We start from the raw sequence: 27,401 nt of genomic DNA, 5'->3' as shown, positions 1-27,401 counted from the left end.
AGCTAGAAATTTTGAATTTTGCTTTAATAACTGACCGGTTGTCATCACCGTAGGATCAGGTCCTCTAGGAACAGCTGGAAAGCGAGACCTTGGACAGAGCAGATTTCCTTTTTTTGTGCTTTTGTAGCAAAGCAGTTAACATTTGCTTACGAAATGAAAGGGAGTCTCTGGTTTTCCACAGAAAGTGGAAGCCTGGCTCTTTCGTTGCTCAATAAGACTCTGAACGTGACTGGGAAATTTTCCGTAAAGTACTGGTCACCAAGTTTACCTATCAGCAAGAGGTCTACGCCCGAAAAAGGCTGGGAGCGGTTTCCCTTCCATTGAGCCTTTTGTAGCAAGGCAGATAACAGCTGCTTGCAAAATCACAGGCAGTTTCTGCTTTTCCACTGATTGTGGGAGCCTGGCTCTTTCCTTCATCAAGAAGACAAGAGTAATGATGCGCTTGATTTGAGGGGTAGGGGTAGACATGGCCAGGGAATAAGAGAAACAATACAGAGCAGCAAGTAGTTACACAGACTCCTGAATGTTCTCAATAACCATACATTTCATGTACACATCAACCAGAAAAACTGAAAATATATGTACACACTGTATTTCACAATAATTAACAATGGTCAAGTCCATCAATAACGCAAATGTCCAAGTCTGTTAAGTTCAGTACCCCAACTAAACTTTCTAAATCTTACAGTTCGGTCCCCATTTGGGCGCCACTCTGTAGCGTGGTACCTTATGGGGTTTGGACGCCAGACAGTTCAAATTAACAGTCACTTATAACTTATAATTTGGACATCACTCAGAATAAGGTTACTCAATTCTTACAAAATAAGTTTATTATTATTTATGCAATAAACATAAGAAAATACAGATCGTTTCAGTCATAGAAACCGAAATAATGAAAACCAAAAAGTTCCCCTACGTGGGATTAATAAACGCACCCATAAGGAAACAAGGCTCTAATCATACAAGAAAATTTTCACACACAAAAGGCAGAAAAAAAACATTTAACCCCAAAATAATTCTTAACCAAAACAAAAAAGTTGTTCACTTTAAAGCTGCACTTCAATGGCGGTGATTTAGGCGTACGGGAGTTCGTGAACCCAAAAGCATGGGAAAGAGCAGTCAGATTCCGCTTAACACTCGGAGTTCTTTACAGACAGTAACATCCAACGATTTAAACATACTGGTTCTCCACAAAAGTATTAAAGAAAGGATCTCAAATACGTGATGTGCCTCCGAACCCTCAAAACTCCGCTCGCTTGTTGATTCACCTTGGCAGAATATTCCCGAAGTGTTCGCCAGCCTCCTGAATCAATATCCACAAGGTTATAATCCACAGTAAGAGCATTAGCATGGTCCTTGGCAAATGCACACCATCAGTTCCGCCATTCTCACCTGGCTTTCATTTCCGCGTCCCGCTTTCTCTCACCTAGTCACCTGTTCTTTTTATTGCTTCCTAAGACCCCACCCTTCTCTTCATCTCTTTTTTTACTTCCGTTAATTAAAACACCACGGAATGGAACGGACTCCGCTTCTGCGTCACTAAATGGTAAAATGGTAAATGGCGCAGTTATAGCCAAAGCGCTTTACACTGTGTCTCATTTACCCATTCACACACCAATGATAGCATAGCTGCCATGCAAGGCGCTAACTTGCCATCGGGAGCAACTTGGGGTTCAGTGTCTTGCCCAAGGACACTTCGGCATGTGGAGTCATGCTGGCTGGGAACCGCCAACCCTACGATTAGTGGACAACCCGCTCTACCACCTGATCCACAGCCGCCCTTGTCACTGTGCAGCTATCTGTTACAAATGAATGGGAAAATATCCTTGGCATCCATGCAATTCAAGGATGTTGTAATTGGTAAGTTGTGATGTCAAAAGTATCTGTACCAAGTTGATACTAAAATTTTAAAAAGAATGATACAATAAGTTTTTTTTTCAGTACCGGCAGTACCAAGTATTCTCCTGCTTTCTGATTGACTTCTTTTGTAGGTATTAATTAACCGTGATTTCCACTCAGCCATCTTACTGGAATTTGTGTAGGTTAGGAATAAGACTGAGGATGGAATTGTACAATTTTGTAGTGTGTATCATTTGTAAATATTGTTAACTTCTTTACCATAGCCATGCTGAGGGAGGTGTTGACTAAATTAGAGATGGTGCTGGACCAACAAACCACTGAGCTTGCTTCAACTACAGGTGTTCCAGGTGCAGTCTTTGGATACTGATGAAGATTTACTGCCCTGCAAGATCTTCCTCAACTGCATAGTCTGGAGCGAAGGATGCAACAGAGCCCAGATTACAAGCAAAAACTGGTGAGAATTTTTTTTCTTTTTTTGTTAACAATTGCTTGCACAATTACACAGCTACTGAGAGTGTTTGTTTTCTCAAGGTGACACTCTCGTATTCAAAGCACAACATTCAACACCACTTTGAAATGAGGGAACAGTTATGACCTAATCTTTGTTAGAGGAGCAAAACATGGAAAGCACACAGGGCAGGGTAACTGCAGGAGTAGTGAGAAGCACTGACACAGTTGACAAGGCAATACATGCTTATTAATTATTTATATTTTATATTATATTATTGTTTTAAAAATCATCGGTTTCGGGTAAACTGGTTGGCGCTTATTGACGGGGCAGATGTGCTTGACTGCACCTGGCGCATATTGAAGAGGGTGATTGCTAACTCCCTGGCAAAGAATCTCAATTGGAGGGGAGTCAATGGAAAGACTTCACTGTCCGCTCTCCAACTCGGAGAGGTCGTGATTGGTAAGTATATCTGTTTACATACAGAATTAGCTGTCTCTCTCAGATGATATGTAAGGGGTAATCCACGGCTAGATGTACATTAAACGATTTTAATGCATGATGTGGAGGAAATGAACCACTCGTTCAAATCGTTTAATTCACACCTAGCCATGGATTACCCCGCTTATACCATGGTCTTTCCACAATTAATAACGTTAAAGCTGTCATTGATTTTAGAAGTGCAAACTTTGATTAGAAGTTTAAAATGACAGTTAATTTCTATTAGTTAGGTCGTTTGATCTGGAATTTTGCCCGATATAAATCAGACACAGAGATAAAGTAGTGTGATGAGATTACATTTATTTGAATGAATTGACAGATATCTATCAGAGACAGAGAGATTAATCATGTATGAATTTCCTGCATCATGTGCCTCTCAGCAGTCAGTCAGTGCGTTTACATGGACAACAATAATCCACTGTTAACCCGATTAAGACGATACTTTGATTAAGAAACTACCATGTAAACAGCAATTTTTAATTACCTTAATCTGATTAAAGTCAAGTTACTCGAAGTAAGCACTAATCGAATTAAGACATGTCGAGTACTCCTGTTTTAGTCGCATTATCAACGTGTATTACAGACATGTAAACACCTGAATCACATTATTAACGTCGTGTGAGTTTTCACCTCATTTTGCGACAGGACATGTACACACATGGCAGTGCTCAACATTTTACGGCGAACAAGAGAGCACGGCTGCGTCCCAAACCGCATACTTGCCTACTATAGGCCTGTAGTGGGGAAAATACATCTATCTCGGCTACTATAGAGACGCTAAGTGCACGGTTTGGGATGCAGCTCACGGCTTCAAGCAGTCGTCTATTTGCACGTACAGCATGACAAATAAATAACTGCGCTTAAAGCGTTCATAAAAAAATTAAATAAAAACACCCAAAACTGTATACTATACCATAACGAAGACGAACTGTATGTTGATGCGTGAAATTCTGGAGGGACGTCGGACGGCGTGGCGCGGTGACGTAATGACGCGGGCTGTTAATCTAATTATGTTCTATAACATGTAAAATGGGAACATGACAGGAGTATTCTAAAAGCGACTCATGTAAACACTTTAATCACGTAATTATCTTACTCAGAGTAAGGTCAATAATTAGATTACTGCTGTCCATGTAAACATAGTCAGTGTTGCGCAGCAGTAGTGTAGTAAAACTGAGAGTTGAATTACTTCACAAACAGTGATGGTAACACCTCATTGCTGAGAAATATAATGTAACTTTTCACCAGCAAAGCTATTTTTTTTTTAAAGTTGCAGACAGCGCCGGCAAGAAGTGTCTGTGTGTACGAATGTGTGTTCACAAATGTCTCTGTATGCTCGAGTGTCTGTGCGTGTGTGTGTGTTTGTGTGTGCATGTAGGCTGCGCGTTGATTTAGAAATGTTCACAGTGATCAAACTGACTGGAACTACCTGTGCAATAAACGGTTATAATGCACACCTTCCAGCCAATCAGAATCCAATATTCACACTGACCATGGTATAAACGTAATTAATGCTTAAGATTCATAATAACCTTATGATATGTATTGCTTTCTTCCTATGTTCATAGAAACCTCTTCACGGCTAAAGCTGCAGAGATGGAGGTCGAGGGGACCATGAAGAGGTGGCTCCAGCTGGCATCAGATCGAGAGTGCGGGTGCAAGAGGAGACTTTTGAAAACTTTTGCAAAAAGAAGGTATTTAGAGTGTTTTAACTGTGGTGTCTTTGTTAATTTGTTAAAATGTTCATATTATAGTCTATTTTTGATTGTCTATAAAAGTCCTTGCTGTTTTTAAATGGTTGAATTTTTGTGTGTGTGTGTGTGTGTGTGTGTGTGTGTGTGTGTGTGTGTGTGTGTGTGTGTGTGTGTGTGTGTGTGTGTGTGTGTGTGTGTGTGTGTGTGTGTGTGTGTGTGTGTGTGTGTGTGTGTGTGTGTGTGTGTGTGTGTGTGTGTGTGTGTGTGTGTGTGTGTGTGTGTGTGTGTGGGGCTGGGTGGCTATACAGTTGCGGTCGGAAGTTTACATACCCCTTGCAGAATCTACAAAATCTTAATACTCTTAACAAAATAAGATTGATCATAAAAATCCTAAGTTTCTAATTTAGTAACGCCATGAATAAGCTATTTCACATAACAGATGTTTACATATAGTCCACAATAGCTGAATTAATCAAAATTACCCCATTCAAAAGTTTACACACGTTTGATTCTTAATATTGTGTGTCGTTACCTGAATGATCCAGGACTCTTTTTATGTGTTATGATAGTTGTTCATGAGTCCCTTGTTTGTCCTGAGCAGTTAAACTGCCCACTGTTCTTCAGAAAAATCCTCCAGGTCCTTCACATACTTTGCTTTTCCTGCATATTTTAGCCCTTTCCAGTAGCAGTTATATGATGTTCCGATCCATCTTTTCACACTGAGGACAATCGAAGGACTCGTACACGACTATTCCAAAAGGTGCAAATATTCACTGATGCTCAAGAAGGTAACAGCATCCATTAAGAGCCTGGCTGTAAACGTTGTAAACAGGATGATCATGTAAATTTTTTTGTCTTCTGGGATACTTCTTCTATGCTGTATTAACCATCTTTCTGTAATAAACCTTTTTCACCTCAGAGGACGAGTCTGCAAGTGTTGTCTAATTTCCACGACACAACTCAGTTTTTAAATTTTTTCATTTTATTTTTAAGAAAAATAATTAAAATTCAATAACCTTTTGACTGTATGAGGTACCCGTAAATGAGAAAAAACATAGTACTACTTTCATAAAATGTCATGTGCAGCTTGATGGTAATTATAGTAATGTATAGTAATTCTGAGACTTGAACAGTAAACTCTCAAGTGTCATTGTCATGTCACAGCAAACCAGCGACTCCGTTACCCAGAATGCACCTCAGACTACAAACATGGCAAACACAAACTACAACTCCGAACCAACACACCGACATTGTTAACCTTTTCCAGAATACTAATCAGACAAACCTGTTACCAGTGAACCCACTACATTAGAGAAGGAAATACTGGATGTGAAGTGCAGTAGTGCTAGTGTGTGTGAATAGACTGTCAGTTTAGATACTGACCCAGAACACTACTAACATGCAGTGCTTTCTTGGGGTGGTGATGAAGTTGAAATTGAACTGGTAAGAAAGATATTAGAGAGAGGCTTCCTTACACTCCTGAGGATGTTCAATTAGAACCTGCACCAAACTCACCTGATTCAAGTCATCAGCTAATTAAGCGGCCTGCACGAGCTGAGGTGGGTGCTTTAGAGCAGATAAAACACCAAATGTGTTAGATAAGAGTTCAGAGCCTGTGTTCTAGACACATGATTTATAGTGGAGACTTAGGCTTAGACCTGAGCTTTGGAGTTATTCTGATTATAGGTTTCAGTGAGGAAGTGACTGAAGTTAAGGAGAGGAACTGTAAATAAAGTTATAGTCTTTCTGAGTAAACAGAATAAGGCTAGATTATTGTAACCGGGGGGAAAAAAAAGAAACTCGTAGCAGCGCTGACGAAATACATATACATAACAAAAACTGCTAGGGAAAAAAAACTCAGAACATTTGCTTAGCCTAATACGTTTTTTTTCCATCTGCACAAAATTATTTTAGCAGCTGCTTTTGCAATAAAAAGACTTAAAGTTGAGGATCCCTGTAAGTATCTACGGGGGGGGGTAGAGGAGCAGTGAACCATTGACATCATGTACAGAGTTAGCATGAAGGTGTGATTGACAGTTTTTAGAAATCACTTCCTAATCCTATGCTAAGATGAATACTACTAGGCTACTACTACTTCTATAATAATAATAATAAGGAGAAGAGGAAAGATAGATTAAATGGTGAGGAGTAAAATCAATATAAAGTGGGGCTGTTTTATCTTCAGCAAGAATACCTAGTGCTAATAAGTAAATTGTCAACAACATTGTATATATCTAGTGCCTGGTAATCAACCTCCTCACCTGGTGAGAGGACAGTCCACTCATCCTGACATTTCACACAAGAGAGAGATAGTTTGTATATATTGTAACCGTAGTTTTGACAGGTATAGGTCAAAGGTCAAAAAGATACACATTCTAACTCTCTATATCTAGATCAAAGGTCATGATCATAAAAATATGAATAGTTATGTTAAATCTGGTTCACATCCATTCGTGACCATACATGGTGTGGCCATGTGTTTTTCCGCCCCCACACACGTTGCACACATGTTCTTTCTTTTCACATAGAATATGAAACTCTCTGTGGTAGGTCATAAAAATATATATAGTTATGTTAAATCTGGTTCACATCCAAATCGTGACCATACCTGGTACAGCCATGTGTTCCCCCCCCAGCCCACCACACACACACACAAGTTGCACACTCATGTTTTTTTCTAACACTCTGTGGTAGGTCATAAAAATATATATAGTTATGTTAAATCTGGTTCACATCCATTCGTGACAGAAACGTTACCATACATGGTACGGCCATGTGTATCCCACATCCAAACAAAAATATCACACACACACACACACACACACACACACACACACACACACACACACACACACACACACAAACATACACGTGCATGTACAGACAAACGCATGCATACGAACCTGCTTATAAAAGTCGAGCATCCCTCTAGGCTTTATAATACTCTGTACTTAGAACAACGTGTGCGATCTTACAACATGGCTGATGTTTGTCCTAACGCGCCGAAAAAAGCTCACCCTTTTTTGGGAAGAATAGAAAAAATGTTAGAACATGAAATTAAATTAAAAGTCATTTCGGCGTACAGAAAAAAACAAAAACATTAAGGATATCTTGGTCCGTTCCAGATTCAGCTCTAAAACTCTCCGGCAGCGGTCTCCGTGGCAAGCATACCATAGAAAAATAAAATATATTTTAGGTACACCCATAACACAAAATCTATACTTGAACACAAGCAATATAGTGTACTATATAACATGTGCATATTGTCGGAAACGCTATATTGGGGAAACTAAAAACACACTAGCGGCAAGGTTAAAACAACATTTACACATCAAGAATAACACCAAAGATACAAAACTGATTCATCATTTTAAAGAACACTGGATAAACCAATTGACAATCTCAGGGTTGGAATCTAACACTGCATTTGTTTAAATGGATACACAGATTAAGAACATGGACTCCCGTGGGACTTAATGAGAGGGGGAGAAGTTTATGGTAAGACACCGGTTTTAAACCATAAAATGACATTACGTTGAGCGTATATGTAAACCCGGAAATGGTTTAAGAAGTATAAATAGGGAATTCAAGTTTTGAGGGGAATCATAAAATAACATTATCCATAAATAAAAATTACATAGTAGTGTCACATGTGCTTCCACATTTCTTGACCTCCCTTAGATGCTTTATTTTAATTTGATCTGCTCTGAAATTATGGTCTCAAAATAATAAAAAAGAATTAGAATTCGCATTAAGCAAATTATTTAGATAATCTCAGGTGTGGGGCTTTAATTCTCTTTAAGCTTTCAACCCTGTTTTGATTCATAAATTGTTATAATTTATTAGCAAAACTGCACAATTTAGAATGAATGTTGTATTTGACAGTGTTGAAAGAGTTGCTGTGAACTTACTAAGTTTACAGGTATTAAGATTAAAAATGTTCACTTGTCTAAATGTCCTACATAAACATATACAGTGGGGTCGAAAAGTCTGACCATTTTTTTCTGAGGTTTTTTTATTTAAAATTTGAAATCAACAGAAGGTCGTGAAAATTCACAATGAGTCACAACTAGTGATTGGCATGAATAGGTTGTACAGTATTGTCCCATTAGCTCAGGTATTCCAGGTATGTCAAGTATGTAATACTGTTCATTATTGTAGCAGGTGGGGAGTTGGTTTAGCGGAAGTCTGCAGAAGGACTGTGGTGGAATGGGGAATTAACATTGCATACCTGTTGCATATTTTTGTTTTCTTATATGAACAAGCTGTTCTCTCTCTCTCTCTCTCGTGTGTGTGTGTGTGTGTGTGTGTGTGTGTGTGTGTGTGTGTGTGTGATTTAGAGGTGAAGAGACAGGACACAATCGCATGAGATCAGCATGTTTATTAGGGCATATACAAAAATCATAGTCACTGATCAAAGTGTAGTCAGTTAAAAAGATTAAACTATTGAATTGGTATTTATTTATTTAATATTTATTCTTGTTAGAAATATAACGTTAGAAATCTTCATCCTTAATTCTGTCTATAGCAGGAAAAAGTGTTATTTAGAGTGTGTAGTGTAATGATATAAAATATCATATGACACTTTTTGTAATAAAATAATATCTGTAATAAAACCTACGTAGGCCACACTAAGTAAAGAACATAATTAGCATTTCATTTAAAATGTCATGGCGTCAAAACTTATAGCAGAGGTCATCAGTGCAGAATTTATTTCTGGTGTAAAACAGCTAAATGTTTTAAAAGGTTACTTAAAGTGGACAAGTTTAATTACTTTTCTCACCAAAAAGCTGGAAAGGTAATGTTTATCTGTATAAACATCTCTCTATCTATCTGTCTATCTATCTATCTATCTATGTATAAAGCTATTAAACAAACAAATAAATAAAAAATATGCAGCCATTATTAACTATTTCATCATCAAGATTTGATCATTTTAATGTAGGATTAATTCTATTTGGGAAATTCAACCTGGGAGTGTTTTTTTTTTTTTTTTTTTTAGGAAAATAAACAGTTCTTTACACCAGACGTGTGCATTTTGGACATGCGCAGGATTTAAAGACGTTTTTAAAGCATTTCACAGAGACTGCTCCTGTACTGCAGGTTTCTGTCAGGTTCGCTGCATCCTGTATGTATCCGTGGTTACAGAATTAGAATTGGAACCTTGGAATCATGAGCTGTTATTATTCTGAAATGTGGAATCAGAACATTCCGAGTTGAAAAGCTGATCTGCATCAAGACAATCCACATTCAGATGAAAGCTGTACATTCAGTAGCTCTGACCTGCATACAAACACTGGATAGAACATGAGTAAACAGAAAGAAGAGAAGGGAATGGAGAGGAAGGTAGATGGGATGTCCTGCAACATCATCAATGAGCTGCGGTTAGAGAAGCAGCTCTGTGACGCAGTCATCGTGGTGGACGGCGCCGAATTCCACGTGCACAAGAACATCCTGTGCGGCTGCAGCCCATACTTCATGACTCTCTTCACCAACGGCGGGTACCCTCCTGATAAGCTCAGGTACAGCATCCCTAACGTTTCGGCCAAGATAATGGAGCTGATCGTGGAGTACGCGTATATAAGACGTGTTAACATCACAGAGAAAAACGTGTGTTAGCTGCTGATCGCTGCTGATTGCCTGTTGGTGAACAGCCTGCTGAACGACTGCTGCACGTTCCTGAAGGCTCAGCTGTGTCCCGAGAACTGCGTTAAGATCTGGCATTTAGCTCACTCCTACTTCTGCGAGAAGTTGAAGCAGCAGGCCTTCCGGTTAATCTTGCACAACTTTGAGGAGATGGTGCGCCTCTCTGAGGAGTTCCTGGATCTGACAGTCGAGCAGCTGAGCGAGATAATCGAGAAGGACGAACTGAACGTGAAACAGGAGAGCGTGGTGTTTGAAGCCATCTTACAGTGGATCAAACATGCGCCATGGAAACGGAAAGCGCACATAGGAGTGTTACTGCCTAAGGTGCGTCTGGGGCTACTGACACACGATTACCTTATGAACAATGTGAGCAACAACGTTTTAGTGATGGACGACATGACATGTAAGCCGATCGTCACCAGCGTTCTGATGGGCATCGATGACCTCAACCCGAGCCTTCCTCTCAGCTCTGATCTCCAGAGACTCCGCCTGCCCAGCGCCGTTCTGCTGGCCATCGGTGGCTATGGCCACAAGAATCTCAATACCATAGAAGCATACGATACGCGAGCGGCGCGTTGGGTCAATGTCACATGCGACGACGAGAGTCCACGAGCCTATCATGGGACGGTGTATCTGAACGGCTTCGTGTACTGCATCGGAGGATACGACAGTGTGGATTTCCTCAACAGTGTGAGAAGGTTTGACCCCATCACCAGAACCTGGGCTCAGGTGAACCCCATGCACTCTTGCCGGTGTGACGTGAGCGTGTGTGTGCTGGACAGTCGTATCTATGCGATGGGAGGATTTGATGGCATCAGACAGGTGAAGACGGTGGAGCGATATGAACCTGAGAATGATCGGTGGTGCATGATCGCGCCGATGCACGAACGAAGGGGCGACTCTAGTGCTACAGTACTGAATGGCAAAGTGTACATATGTGGAGGGTTTGACGGGAACGGGTGTTTGTTCACGGGGGAGTATTACAGTCCTCAGATGGGAGCGTGGACCCTCATCACCCCCATGATGATCAGAAGGCGTGGACTGGGCGTGGTTGCGTACGGAGGATGGGTTTACGCTGTCGGGGGAAATGATGGTGTTAATCAAATAAGCAATGTAGAGGTGTATAATCCTCAGACCAACGTGTGGACACAAGGTCCAGCCATGAACAACAAGCGCAGCAACTTCGGCATTGAGGTGCTGGACGATCTCCTGTTCGTTGCTGGAGGAGAGAACGGCACTACCATCATGGATGAAGTGGAGTGTTATGATAAGCAGACTTCTGAATGGCATGCAGTCAAAAACATGGGGATTTCTCGCCATGCTCTGAGCTGCTGTGTGCTGTCTGGTTTACCCAACATGGCAGAGTACGCTGCTCCCCGAGACGATCCCTACAGAGTCCCTCAGAGCTCACAGAGCACCAGAGGCTACCTCACACCTCCTGCCAACGTCTGAGACGTACAAATAAACCTCTCCCTTCATCAGCATCCTTTTGTTTTCAAGAATCAAATTAACCACTCTGAAGCAGTCAAACTACTGAATTTGCCTTTTGTTTACTCTCTTATGCTGCAAACCATTGTACTGAAACTTGTAAAACCACAACGTCCCTCATGGAGACGTGCGATAGAACAGTCCTGAGAGCTCTCACACACACACGTACACATACCTGAGATCACAATGACATGGCGGCGCTCATGTGGTCAACGCTAAACAGAATTCCTTCACGTTATTTTCTATGTGATGAAACTCAACTTTGTTGACTTGTAGCTTTTGTGTCATAAGTTTTGGTTCGTGACGTAATTCCGCTGATTTTAGCCCAAATTCACTAATGTGATAAAATCACTGTAACGGATCATTTTTACGAGCAAAGATGAAGACAGGGGACGACGATTATACATCATTTCTCTCTGTACATCACAGGAATAATTCATGTAGGTCTTATTAATATGTTAATCAAACTCAAATATGACCTTGCTCAGAGTATCCACCAGTATTTCTGAGCCGGAACGCCTTTAGATCGGAACGCCGGAAAACTGGTTCTGTACTTTCAGAGCTCGAGTACAACAGAGTGCAGCATTAATACCAGCAGATCCACAGCAAGAGACTCTCGGATAATACTATAAACACACCAGGTTCAATTACACTACAATCAAACAAGAAAAAAACATGGATTAGGAAAAAAGGACACAAAATAATGACAAAGAGTAAAGGAAAAGGAGAGACAGGGAATGTGTGTGTATGGGAGAGAGAGAATGATGGAGAGAGAATATGTATGTGTGAGAGAGGATGAGAGAATGATGATGAGAGAGAGAATGAGAGAGAATGAGAGAGATATGAATGAAAATTAAATAGAAAGAATGAAAAGCAGAAATCAAGAGGGAAAACAAAAAGTGAAAGACAAACACACTACATGAGGGACTGACAGAAAAAGTTCGAAACAAAAAAGAGAGAAGAAAAGAAATGTAAAAAATAATGGAGAGAATGAAAGAGCAAAAAAGGAACAATAAAAATGATAAATATGAAAGAGAAAGAAATCATGGTAGGGGAATAAAAAGGTAGGACACAATTACTAAAAAGCAGGAGAAACCGTGGAAAAGAAAAGGAAGAGAGACTGATAAAGAAAAAAGGAAAGAGAGGAAGGAGAAAAGAGAGAGAGGGATGAAAGAAATGAAGACAGATTAACGTTTCACCTTGAAGAAGTCGGTTTTGTCAGCGATGTGCTTTAACATCCCCTGTGTGAGCGGCGGCCTGATCACCACGGCAACACGACCCTGGCTCGGGCTCATCGGCTGGGCGGAGTCGGCCACGCCCACCCGTTCTGCTGTCACCGTAGCGATGGACTGCGTCAGACCCACCAGGTCCATGAGGAGGGAGACAGTGACGGCGCGGATGCTGAAGTCCAGCTCAGAGAAACAGATGTTCATCAGAGACTCGAGCCACCGAGGAGGCGGAGTCACACCGCCGCTGTCTGACATCATCATCACCACACCCACGTCATTTATAATCATATTAATATTAACTATTATTATTGTTGATGTTGATATTAATTTATAAGTAATTATACATTGTAATTAGTAATAATAAACAGCAAATAATAAATAAATCAGTAATATTACATAAAAAAGTAAATCCAGAATAATCATCAGAAAACTTTCAAATAAACAATAACATGCAAATGTGAGAGTATGTTCTGTTTAATATGCGCTGGTTAAATAAAATAATTTTGGCAGCCGTGAACGCAGACACGCACTCCTTCTGTTAAAATACACACAACCTCTCTGTTAACTCCGCCTCCCCCTGGTTAGACCCCCCCCCCCCCCCCCCCCCCAACTGGGTGATGTAGAGCTCCACCAGTCTGCACAGAAAGTGCTGCATCACAGGAGCACCAGAGAACCAGGCTGGAGTTTAGGATCGTACTGGAGAGGGGCATGGTCATCAGACTCCGCCTCCTCGTACTGAACAAAATCTGTAAAGCTGCTCTCTGGAGAACAAACTGTGGAGGGACTTTCCCTGTCCTCAAACACATCCTCGCTGACCAGGACATCAAGACATGACTGGGCCGGAGAGAGAGAGAGAGAGGGAGAGAGAGGGGGTAAAAAATTAGTTAAAAAGTATACAAGATCGTAGCAAGAAGTCAAAGAAAGTATTAGAAACTAGTGTACAAAACAAACAATCTGATCATTGTCACTGTTTATAATTCATACTGTTTACTGCTTTTCTTTCTTATTCTTGTCATTTTGTGTGACTTACAGTGTGAGTGAAATTTCCAGCATCTCATTACTGCGTGATGACTTCACGCAGACTGTGTGTGTGTGAGTGTGTGATGTGTGTGTGTGTGGTGCACTGACCTGTCGTGTGTCCTGCTCTTGGGCGGGGTCACTGGACAGGAGGACGAGGGGGGGATGAGCGGAGGTTGGACTTTGGAGCAGAGGCACAGACAGTGTTGCAGACCGAGCTGCAGCGTAACAGCCGACACCATCCTCAACAACTGGGGCAAGTGTTCTGTCTGGAGCTCTATATACAAACATCTCCTACACACACTTACAGACAGACAGACAGACAGACAGAGAGAGAAAATGTAACACGGTTGATCTGCTGAAAGTCATGAAACTGTTACACAGTCAGTGTGTAAAATGTAAAGTCTTGATACTGTGTATTTGGTGTACGATGGTGTATTTGGTGTAGGATGGTGTTTTTGGTGTAGGATGGTGTAGGATGGTGTTTTTAGTGTAGGATTGTGTAGGACGGTGTTTTTGGTGTACGATGGTGTTTTTGGTGTAGGATGGTGTTTTTAGTGTAGGATTGTGTAGGACGGTGTTTTTGGTGTACGATGGTGTTTTTGGTGTAGGATGGTGTAGGATGGTGTTTTTAGTGTAGGACGGTGTTTTTGGTGTACGATGGTGTTTTTGGTGTAGGATGGTGTAGGATGGTGTTTTTGGCTGTCATGTAAAGAGAAACTGTGTGACAATAAGCCTTGTGAAGTTGACTCAGCCCTCAGGGGTTTAATAAGATCACCACTAAGAACTGAATACTTACTGCAAGTTGGTTAATGACCTTGAAACATTTAAACAGAAATGGGGTGTAAATCAATGTATTTGTGATGTTGATTATAACGGAAATAGTTACATATTTATTTGAGGTTTTTTTTAGTGATAATGTAATGTGCTGAAACATGATGCTTAATTGATTCATCTATGAGGGGGAAAAAATTTTAATCTTTGGTATTAAAGGATATTTTAAAGTCCAGTCCATCCAAGGGTTTTCTCTCTCTCCCTCTGTCTCACCTAGGATTCTCTCTCCCCCTGTCTCACCTAGGATTCTCTCTCTCTCCCTCTCTCCAAGGGTTTTCTCTCTTTCACCTAGGGTTCTCTCTCTCTCTCTCTCTCTCTCTCTCTCACTCTCTGTCTCACCTAGGATTCTCTCACTCCCTGTCTCACCTAGGATTCTCTCTCTTTCTCTCTCTGTCTCACCTAGGATTCTCTCTCTCTCTCTCTCTCTCTCTCTCTCTCTCTCTCTCTCTCTCTCCAAAGGTTTTCTCTCCCTCACCTAGGGTTATCTCTCTCTCCCACTCTCTCTCTCTCTCTCTCACTCTCCATCTCACCTAGGATTCTCTCTCTCTCCATCTCACCTAGGATTCTCTCTCTCTCCAAGGGTTCTTTCACTCTCTCCCCTTCGCACGCCCCCTCACACTCTTGCGCTCTCTGGATTTCTGTAAAGCTGCTTTCTAGCAATGTTTATTGTTAGAAGTGATTTATAGAAATGAAACTGATGTGAATTAATGTTTTATTTTTATCATGAAATAGAATGTTATTGATATTCTACTGACTGTTGTAATCTCAGAGATGCATGATGCCAAATCTGAGACATTTATAAAGCAAGTTTTTTGTGAAATGAAAACATGTTGGTGCTCATAAAATATCCTGTTTCTCAAAAAGTAGTGTGATTAATTGCTTTTAAATGAGCTATAACAGTCTGGAACAAAGTCTAACTTAAAAACTGTGAGGTCAGCATGAAAACTGTGATATTTAGGAACAACTTGCTTGATCTGATTGTTCAGGTAGTTAACCATCTCCTCCACCTGATCAGACCGATCCTTTAACACCAAATGCTTCATGAGGGGCCGAAAGTTCTCGCTCTGCATCAAGCTCTGGTATATTATAATAATATATAACAATAATAATATATATTAATATTATACTTGCTCAGTTATTTATTGAGAAAAATGATCCAGTATTACATATCTGTGAGGGGTAAAAGTATGTGAACTGTTGCTTTCAGTAAGCGGTGTGAGCTCCTTGTGCAGTAATAACTGCAGATAAACGTTTGGGGTAACTGTTATCAGTCCTGCACATCGACTTGGAGGAGTTGTATCCCGTTCCTCAGTCCAGAACAGCTTCAACTCTAGGATGTTGGTGGGTTTCCTCACATGAACTGCTTGCTTCGGGTTCTTCCACAACATTTCTACTGTATTAAGGTCAGGACTTTGACTTGGCCATTCCAGAACATTAAATTTATTCTTCTTTAATCATTTTTTGGAATGACACGTGTGCTCAGGGTTATTGTCTTGCTGCATGACCCACTTTCTCTTGAGATTCAGTTCACAGACAGATATCCTGATATTTCCCTTTAGAAATCGCTATCCTGGTCCAGATGTAGAAAAACAGGCCCAAACCATGATACTACCACCAGCATGTTTCACAGATGGGGTGAGGTTCTTGTGCTGGAATTCAGTGTTTTCCTTTCTCCAATCATAACGCTTCTCATTTAAACCAAAAATTCTATTTTTGTCTCATCCATCCACAAAACATTTTTCCAACATCCTTCTGTTTTGTCCACATGATCTTTAGCAGACTGCAGAAGGTCAGCACTGTTCTTTTTGAGGCCACTGGCTTTCTCCTTGTAACCCTGCCATGTACACCATTGTTGTTCAGTGTTCTCCTGATGGTAGACTCATGAATATTAGCCAATGTGAGAGGGCCTTTAGCTGCTTAGAAATTACCCTGGGTTCCTTTGTGACCTCGCAGTCTATTAAATATCTTCCTTTTGGGGAGATCTTTATTGGACCTTACTGCAGGGTAGGGTAACAATGGTCATGAATTTCCTCCGTTTGTACACAAACTAACTGTCTGTGTATTGGTGGAGTCCAAACTCTTTAGAGATGGTTTTGTAACCTTTTCCAGACTGATCAGCATTAACAACCCTTTTTCTGAGATCCTCAGAAATCTCCTTTTCTTCATGCCATGATACACTTCCACAAACATGTTGTGAAGATCAGACTCTTACAGATCCCTGTTCTTCGTCATCCCATTGATTGAAGACACCTGACTCTAATTTCACTTTAAGATTAACTGCTAATCCTAGATGTTCACATACTTTTGCCACTATCAGATTTGTAATATTGGATCATTTTCCTTAATAAATAAATGAACAAGCACAATCTTTTTGCCTCATTTGTTTAACTGGGTTCTCTTTATCTACTTTTAGAACTTGTGTGAAAATCTGATGATGTTTTAGGCCATATTTCTGCAGATATAAATAAAAGTCTGTTTTGCTGTACACATATTACTAGTATCCAGTGTTTTTCAAGATAAAATCTTATCGCTTGATAGCGTAGAACCTCATACTCCAAACACAAATCTGCTACTAGACGCGCAGCATACACACATACAGTAGAGACAAATATTGATTATAAAATAACAAGGTGTCTACAAGGTGAATGAGGCAGAGCAGCGCACAGCTGCGATGTTCAAAGGTCAGTCTGAGACCGGATCTTCCCAACAGCTGAGAAAAGAACAACAACAATAAAAAAAAGACGGACTAATGTGCTCATTCTAAACATTATCGTTTTTATTGTAATAACTTCTACAGGGACTTCTACAGGAAGTGATTATTCTACTGATTATTCAGACTAGTCGCTGCAGCCCCAAACACAAGTTATATGAAGTGTAACTATATACAGTGAGGGAAAAAAGTATTTGATCCCCTGCTGATTTTGTACGTTTGCCCACTGACAAAGAAATGATCATTCTATAATTTTAATGGTAGATTTATTTGAACAGTGAGAGACAGAATAACAACAAAAAAATCCAGAAAAACGCATGTCAAAAATGTTATAAATTGATTTGCATTTTAATGAGGGAAATAAGTATTTGACCCCCTCTGCAAAACATGACTAAGTACTTGGTTTAAAAACCCTTGTTGGCAATCACAGAGGTCAGACGTTTCTTGTAGTTGGCCACCAGGTTTGCACACATCTCAGGAGGGATTTTGTCCCACTCCTCTTTGTAGATCTTCTCCAAATCATTAAGGTTTCGAGGCTGACGTTTGGCAACTCGAACCTTCAGCTCCGTCCACAGATTTTCTATGGGATTAAGGTCTGGAGACTGGCTAGGCCACTCCAGGACCTTAATGTGCTTCTTCTTGAGCCACTCCTTTGTTGCCTTGGCCGTGTGTTTCGGGTCATTGTTCCAGGGGTCATAAGCAGCATTCCTCCTCCTCCAAACACGGCGAGTTGAGTTGATGCCAAAGAGCTCCATTTTGGTCTCATCTGACCGCAACACTTTCACCCAGTTGTCCTCTGAATCATTCAGATGTTCATTGGCAAACTTCAGACGGGCATGTATATGTGCTTTCTTGAGCAGCGGACCTTGCGCACGCTGCAGGATTTCAGTCCTTCACAGCGTAGTGTGTTACCAATTGTTTTCTTGGTGACTATGGTCCCAGCTGCCTTGAGATCATTGACAAGATCCTCCCGTGTAGTTCTGGACTGATTCCTCACTGTTCTCATGATCAATGCAACTCCACGAGGTGAGATCTTGCGTGGAGCCCCAGGCCGAGGGAGATTGACAGTTCTTTTGTGCTTCTTCCATTTGCGAATAATCGCACCAACTGTTGTCCCCTTCTCACCAAGCTGCTAGGCAATGGTCTTGTAGCCCATTCCAGACTTGGTTAGGTCTACAATCATGTCCCTGAAATCCTTGGAGAGCTCTTTGGTCTTGGCCATGGTGGAGAGTATGGAATCTGATTGATTGATTGCTTCTGTGGACAGGTGTCTTTTATACAGGTAACGAACTGATATTAGGAGCACTCCCTTTAAGAGTGTGCTCCTAATCTCAGCTCGTACCTGTATAAAAGACACCTGGGAGCCAGAAATCTTTCTGATTGAGAGGTGGTCAAATACTTTTTTCCCTCATTAAAATGCAAATTAATTTATAACATTTTTGACATGCATTTTTCTGGATTTTTTTGTTGTTATTCTGTCTCTCACTGTTCAAATACAACTACCATTAAAATTATAGACTGATCATTTCTTTGTCAGTGGGCAAACGTACAAAATCAGCAGGGGATCAAATACTTTTTTCCCTCACTGTACGGATAACGTTATTTAGTATTAATGTAATAAATCATTGTGTACTTTGTTTTTCTTTAAAAAAAAAGTTAGTGTTAGGTTTTACACACCAGTATAATGTGTCAAGTCTGATACGTAACGCTTAGTTTTCCAGATATACTTTCCTCATATGGGACGAGGCGTATGAATGAATGCTGACGTTCATTCATCCAGTAAATGAAAGGTTTGTTGCAAATGAACATGACGATAAACTGATGTCCATCAGAAATTGTAGGAGGCAGGTATACATGTATATGGGCTTGGAGGGAAGGTAGGGTGAAGGAGTTATAAATAATAATTACAGTGTTACTGTACATGTAAACTTTAGAGCTTTGTTTTTACCCACTGGCCCTTTAAATTATACTAATACTGTATAAAATGGGAAGAAATCATATACATGCTGAAGCTACAGCTATATAATTTACATTTGTCTCTGCACTCAGGATGGGCAGACATACCTCATATCCATGGAGTGCATCTGCAGCAAATACACCACTCTGAAAAACAGAAGAAAAGAAATGTGCATATAAAACACTTTTCTCTGATGGGAAAAAGAGCTGTGAAGTATAATGGAGGAGTTTTTAGTTCACCTCATGAGATCAGGATCCTCAGTAAGATCAGTCACAGAGTCCTGGTACTGGAGGTCCTGTAGTGACAAACACTGGTACTAATAATCGCTCAATAATCTGTGCCTTTATGGGGGTTTTAAAGATTTAGTTGCTTTGTTTGATAAGATGCTTTGAGAATTATTCCTCAGTCTTCAGCCAACATTTAAAGTTCCTGCGTGTGTTTGAAAACCTCTTACCTTGCCATTTGTCTGCCCTGATGTGCAAAGCCACTTCTCTAGAAGGATATTATGGATCTTGAGAAGGTCAACACCGTTAATGGGTGCGATCTCTTTAGCCACTGTGTGAATGTCTGGTCAGGCAAACGAAAGTGCCACAGAAAACATGTGATGAGTAAATGCTGTTGTTAAAAACTGTTTAAAGCAGCCTTTTGTTATACACCCTAGGGCTAGGGGTCGACCGATAGTGGATTTTACTGATACCAGTAACCAAGTCGGGCAGAAGTTTTGTAAAACTGATACTGAATGAAAACACTCGAAGTAAAATATTCCTGAACTTTATTACAAAAATAAAGTACTGACTGAACCATGAAAATGTACTGCACTTTTTAAAATGAAATATAATATATTAACTATTAATAAACATTAATTTAATGTAGCACTCTGTTAGATTTCCAAGTATCTCAGGAATCTCATATTTATGTCTTCAGATCTCCATCAGCCCTATCAGCCTGTTCTACCATTACTTCTATTAACTTTTAGTTCTGTGCTGCTATGAGCTAGAAAGTGTGGTTTACCGCAGAGTTCAGGCCTGGAGAGTCCAAATGAACACACACACACACAAACACTGACACACACACACACGAATGTTCACAGAGACTTCTGGTTTATTTCATGCAAAACAAAAGTATTTATACACATTGATAAGAAGCAGTGCGTTTCTACTGGTCCAGGTGTCAGACAGATTTAAACAAAACACACAGCACATAGTCATAATACAAAATAACTCCTGTGTCATGTTGACATGGAAATACATAATATAACCAAGGATAGCAGTTGATCAGCTTATTTAAAGAGGTTATTAAATGAATACAAGGTAATTAAACGAATACATTCATCATAGGTATTTGATAGCAGTTCATAATAGTACATAAGAGTACTATAATAATAGAGTATAATAAGAGTACATAATAGCAGTTCATAAGAGTACATGATAAGAGAATTTCCCTTCACACTCCAAATAGATAAAAATAGAGATGTCCAAAATGAATTAAAAAACACTTCAAATAACAAGAATGAGTTTTTATTTCTCCTCTAGAAGTCACTCTCGTGCTGCATAATGACATCGGACAGTTCTCAGCTGCTCCTGCAAGGGACGCAGTCGAGCTCTACCAAGGGCTGCATGGTTCTCAATGAAATAGGAAAGGTTTTTTTTTGGCTTGAGCAATTATTCGATTCTTACATTACTTACGGAGGCTGCATTTGAACAGACAATAAGGAAATGTAAAGCTTCAGTGCTCTGAGTTTGACAGCAAAAAATTCACATCTTGATCTACACCATGAAAAAAAATTCCGTACATTCTCCAGACTTTCCAGAACCGTGCCTCGCTTGCTGACATTTAGGCCCATCATGATTCTAAATGATCAGCAACATCAGTACATCAACCCTAACCTTTCATGAGTCCACACTTTCATGAGTATAACAATTAAAAAAGAGGCTATTGTACATCTTAATAAATATTCAAGTTGCAATCAAAATGGTGCGTGATTGCTTGAGTATTGGTGCTTAGGGTCTGCATGGTCAGATTTACTCTCACCAGGGGAGGTCTGTCCAGCAGGACTCTTCACGTGCTCCACCACTGAGCTGTGCTCGAACAGAGACACGATGAGACGGCCGGGCAGTCCCGTGAGCTTCAGCAGCTTGGGGCAGTCCAGCTGAAAAGTCATGAACACGTTCTCTGTGGCTGACCGCTGATACTGCAGCTTCGAGGTGAAGCTCTCTCCCCTCGTCTATAGCTCCTCCTACACACACACACACACACACACACACACACACACACGAAACAAATCCATAAACAAGTGCATTCAATAGATCATAAAGTTAGTAGAGTCATTTATGCTGTATTAAATATATACACTATAGAAAATATCAAATGATGCCTAATATTTTTGTAATAGTTGTTAGTCAACAAAAGAGCCTCTCTGTAAATGCAACAGCACTGCAAAAGAAAAAACAAAGCAGCGACCAGTTATATTAAAGCGCAGAATAAAACTAAGACAAACCTGTATTCATGGAAATGACATGACTTTAAGGCTTAACCAAGATAAGTGGGAAAACAGTTTGGTCAATAGCGATGGGAAGGAAAGACATCATTGTAAAATTTGTTTATAAACAAAACACTAAAGATTCCTCTATAAAAGAATTAAAATAAAAACTCATACATATATAGATTTATTTTATAAAGCATCTTATTCCTGTGGTAACAAACCTGTAGCGTATCAGACTTCAGCAATGTGTGTACGAGGTCCAAGCTGAAATTCAAACACACGGTTCTCTCTGCACCTGTAAACAAAGCAGCGGGGCAAATTTCTATATTTATAATAAATAAATCTATTCACGATACATTAATATAATCAGTGATTAGACAAGGTTTAGAGAGGCCAATCGTAACAAAACTCAGTGGAGCGATTTGACTCTTGACCCCAGAGGTCTGTGCTCAATTTGAACCCAAACGGTCACTGGGAGGCACCATCACATTTTGTTTTGTGTGTAGATTTTATATCATGTGATGTTTCCCACAAACACAAATTCTTTACATCAAATTGTAGATCTCCTTATTTTGAACAACTGTGCCTCAAGAACCACTGCTGTCAATCAAATTGCTGTCAACTCATACATACATGTACACACATTATGCACACACATGAACTGGTGTGACTAACAGACCAGATCTTGTGCGATTTGTAAAAATAAATAAATAAAATTATTATATGAGCACAGTGACAGGGGCACCTTCATAAAGTTTTGCATAAGGTCCCCAGATGTTAAGGACAGTCACTGGATTTAGTTTTACACATTAATTTATAAATATCTATTGAATAAAAATGAAGCCATGTTTTTCATAATTGATGTACAGATAGGTGGCAAATTAAAGGACCACCCTGAAGAAAGGGGTTAGGGGTGAGGGCATTTTTCTGGCATGGTTTGGGTCCACTTATCCCCTTAAAGGAAATGGTCACTGCACATCAATATAAAGTGGTTTTGAGTGATCACCTTTTTTCCTATGATGAAGCATTTCTGTCCTGTTACAAACGGACAATGCACCATCCATAGGGCACAAGGGGTCAATGAATGGTTAATGATGTGAAGGATATGTCATGGCCTAACCTGACCTCAACCCAGTTGAACATCTATGGGAGATTTTAGACCAATGTGTTATGTCTATGTGATGTCTTCATCATTATCAAGACAGCAAATGATGATCTTTTGGAACAATAGTGTACCATTCCAGCAGTACAATTCCAGAGACTTCTAGAATCAATGCCAAGGCACATTGAAGCTGTTCTGGGAATACATGGTGGCTTAACACTGTTTATTAAGACACTGTTAATTTTCCCTTTAATTTCTCACCCATCTGTATAATGTCACTGTCACATGGAAACCTAGAATCTCCAGATTGGGTCATTTTTCCTTCTTTAAGTTCTTTATAAAACAATGCTATTGGTCACCCTTTACATTTAACTGTGGGTTTCACAAATATTTAACCAATGAAAAGTATTAAAAAGTGTTTGTGACTAAATCTCAATCTCTAAAACTTTTGGTAAAGCCTCATAACTCCACTGCACCTACATGTTGAAGGATTGATGTGCCACACAGCAGAGCTGAACAGTGATCTTGAAGGTACATAAAGAACTGGTTGCTTTGAATAAATACAGCGTTTTATTTCATCAGTAAACACCAAGTCTGTAAAGGCTTTTTTAATCTAACATTAATGTCATTTAAACATTTTTTTATGTACAGCCACACTTCCAACTGTAACAGTTCACTGCACAACATACAGGGTTTTTTTTTCCTGAAAAGTAACAGTTTGTCATATGAGGTTTCCACCCGAAAGTGACAACATGTACAGTGTCCTCCACTAATATTGGCACCCTTGGTAAATATGAGCAAAGAACAAAACCTTTTGTTCAAAAAATTCACAAAAATACTCTGCTCTCATGGATAAACAATTGCAAACAGGTTTATTAAAAAAATGTTACATGGGTGCACAACAATTATTTTTTTTTTAATTTTATTTGTATAGCACTTTTTACAGTAGACATTGTTTCAAAGCTGCTTTACAGAAATATCAACATGGTATACAGATATTAAAGGCGCGAATTTATCCCAACTGAGAAAGCTATTGAGTGGAGACGGTGGCAAGGAAAAACTCCCTAAGATGTTTTAAGAGGAAGAAACCTTGAGAGGAACCCGACTCAGAAGGGAACCCGTCCTCATCTGGGTAACAACAGATATTGTGAAAGAGTTCATTATGGATTTATATGAAGTCTGTATGGCGTTAGGAGCAGTCGTAGTCCCAGCAGTCTGGAATTAAAGAAGATTTGAGCTCCATCCAGAGGCAGAAAGGATCTGGATCTCTAGTATCTCCATAAATTCGTGTGGGGCTCGGCGAAAGGAGAGAGGGAGAAAAAAGATAATTATGACTGCGAACTAGTAGAACAGAATCTAGTCAGGGTAGGCTTGAGTAAACAAATACGTTTTAAGCCTAGACTTAAACACTGAGACTGTGTCTGAGTCCCGAACACTAATAGGAAGACTGTTTCATAACTGTGGGGCTCTATAAGAGAAAGCTCTCCCCCCTGCTGTAGCCTTCACTATTCGAGGTACCGTCAGATAGCCTGCATCTTTTGATCTAAGTAGTCGTGGTGGATCATATAAAACCAAAAGGTCTCTTAGATATTGTGGCGCGAGACCATTTAGTGCTGTATAGGTTAATAAAAGTATTTTATAGTTAATGCGAGATTTTACTGGGAGCCAATGCAGTGTTGATAATATCGGTGTGATAGCAGCTGCATTCTGGACTAACTGGAGCTTATTTATATTCCTACTGGAACATCCAGACAGTAAGGCATTACAGTAATCTAATCTAGAGGTGACGAATGCATGAACTAGTATTTCCGCATCATGTAGTGACAATATGTTTCTTATTTTAGAAATATTTCTGAGATGAAAGAAGGCTATCCTAGTAATATTATCTACATGAGCATCAAATGATAGGCTGGAGTCAATAATCACTCCAAGGTCTTTAACTGCTGCACATGATGAAACAGAAAGACCATCCAGAGTAACCATGTGATCAGAAAGCTTACTTCTAGCTACACGTGGGCCTAATAAAAGTATTTCTGTTTTATCAGAATTAAGTAGAAGGAAGTTAATTAACATCCAATGTCTAATGTCCTTTACACATTCCTCAACTTTACTAAGCTTCTGTCTGTCCTCTGGCTTCGCTGAAACATACAGCTGTGTATCATCAGCATAACAGTGGAAGCTAATTCCATGTTTACGAATAATTTGACCTAGGGGTAGCATATATAAAGTAAAAAGCAGTGGGCCTAAAACAGAACCTTGCAGAACTCCAAAAGTAGCCTCAGTACGCATGGAGAAATCACCATTTACATCTACGAACTGATAACGATCGGTCAGATAAGACCTGAGCCAGGAGAGGACTGTTCCCTTAATACCAACAACATTGTCTAATCTATCAAGGAGAATAGTATGATCTATAGTATCAAAAGCTGCACTAAGGTCGAGTAACACAAGCAGCGAGACACAACCCTGATCAGAGGTCAGTAGAAGGTCATTTACTACTTTAACTAACGCTGTCTCTGTGCTATGATGAGGTCTAAATCCTGACTGATACATTTCATGAATGTTATTCCTATCTAAGTACGAGCATAACTGCTTTGCTACAACCTTTTCTAAAATCTTAGAGATGAAGGGGAGATTTGATATTGGTCTATAGTTGGACAACTGAGACGGGTCAAGATCAGGTTTTTTAATCAAGGGTTTAATAACTGCTAATTTAAGTGATTTAGGTACATAGCCAGTGCTTAGGGAAGAATTGATTATATTTAGAAGTGGTTCAATTACTCCTGGACCAATCTGTTTAAACAAACATGTAGGTACGGGATCTAGTATGCAAGTTGATGAATTGGCTGAAGAGATTAATGTAGCTAGTTCGGTCTCTCTAAGCGGAACAAAACACTCTAAACATTGATCTGATATTGCTACATTGTCATGTAATGGGTTTGTTACAGTACTGTCCGGTTTTAATTTAATGGCCTGTATTTCACGTCTAATATTTTCAACCTTATCAATGAAAAATTTCATGAAATCTTCACTGCTATGTAATGATTGAGTGTTTCTCTCTGTAGTGGTTTTATTCCTAGTTAATTTTGCTACTGTGCTGAAAAGGAATCTAGAATTGTTTTTGTTGTCTCCTATTAAGGTGGAGAAATAGATTTTTCTAGCATCGCCAAGAGATTTCCTATATTTCAGGAGGCTCTCCTTCCATGCTGTTTGAAATATCACCAGTTTGGTTTGACACCATTTACGTTCTAATTGTTGAGTTGTCTGTTTTAAGGTTCTAATTTTTTTTCTCTAATTATTTTCCTTTTGAGTGGAGCCACTCTATCTAGCGTGTAGCGGAGTGTTGACTCCAAGATTTCAGTCGCATGATCGAGTTCTATGTGATCTGACGGTGATCCAAATCTAATTGATGTTTCTGTGACTTTATTTATGAAGCTCGGTGCAGTAGCTGATGTGTAGGTACGTTTTACGCGGTAGCGAGACGAGGTGGAAATATTATGATCAATTCGTATTATGAACGAGATAAGATAATGGTCTGAGACAACTTCAGACTGCGGAAAAATTATAATATTTTCTATACTTAGTCCGTATGTTAGTATGAGGTCAAGAGTGACAATTATTGGCACCCCTATGAATCCATGAGAAATACAGTATCTCACAAAAGTGAGTACACCCCTCACATGTTTGTAAATATTTGGATATCTTTTCATGTGACAACACTGAAAAAATGACACTTTGCTACAACATAAAGTAGTGAGTGTACAGCTTGTGTAACAGTGTAAATTTGCTGTCCCCTCAAAATAACTCAACACACAGCCATTAATGCCTAAACTGCTGGCAACAAAAGTGAGTACACCACTAAGTGTAAATGTCCAAATTGAGCCCAAAGTGTCAATATTTTGTGTGGCCACCATTAAGTTTCATACGTTATAATAAACAACAGAATTTACACTGTAAGTGCGCAGATACAGCATATAATGACAATAAACTTACATTAAACTAAACCTTTTAAGCAGTGTGCACCAGTTTCCCCTGCCCCTTACACACAGTGGATATAAACATAACTTTGTGCTTCACGGTATTTAATATAAAATGCTCCCTGCATTTCTGATTTTCTTCCTCAGTCACGTGATGATTTCTCCTCCATCTGATGGAGACTGACATCATGGGAATAATAGGTAACGCTGACAGAGAGTAAACTGGAGAAAGTCAGTGTCGGTGACTCTGAGTGTCTGCTAATGCTAGCGTACGTATGACATCATGCGTCATCGTGACTTATACTACGGTTTGTAAAAAAATCACTAGTGATACATTTGAGATGATATTACCTTTCTAAAATCCACACAGTAGAGTATACGGCCATCTAATCCATAATGAGATTCATTACAATAATTTTCATCATCGATTATTATCCATTTTATTGATTAGTTGTT

The 27,401-nt window shown here is 39.7% G+C and overlaps 1 protein-coding gene and 1 pseudogene across 1 annotated transcript; one reads left to right on the top strand and one right to left on the bottom strand.

The window, feature by feature from the left end:
* Positions 1–9,724: 9,724 nt before the first annotated feature.
* Positions 9,725–13,465, top strand: LOC128630840 (kelch-like protein 10; annotated as a pseudogene).
* A 6,071-nt stretch (positions 13,466–19,536) lies between these two features.
* On the bottom strand, positions 19,537–21,620 carry LOC128630862 (kinetochore-associated protein 1-like). The gene is made up of 2 exons (XM_053679176.1): positions 21,416–21,620; positions 19,537–19,951 (listed from the first exon to the last, which is right to left on the bottom strand). The coding sequence occupies exons 1-2, from the start codon at positions 21,543–21,545 to the stop codon at positions 19,794–19,796; spliced, it is 288 nt and encodes a 95-aa protein (XP_053535151.1). The 5' UTR covers positions 21,546–21,620; the 3' UTR covers positions 19,537–19,793.
* Positions 21,621–27,401: the final 5,781 nt, after the last annotated feature.

This window comes from Ictalurus punctatus, unplaced genomic scaffold (assembly GCF_001660625.3).
Source record: "Ictalurus punctatus breed USDA103 unplaced genomic scaffold, Coco_2.0 Super-Scaffold_100068, whole genome shotgun sequence".
NCBI lineage: Eukaryota > Metazoa > Chordata > Actinopteri > Siluriformes > Ictaluridae > Ictalurus > Ictalurus punctatus.
The sequence above is the reverse complement of the archived record's forward strand: the minus strand, read 5'-3'. Positions and strand labels throughout refer to the sequence as shown.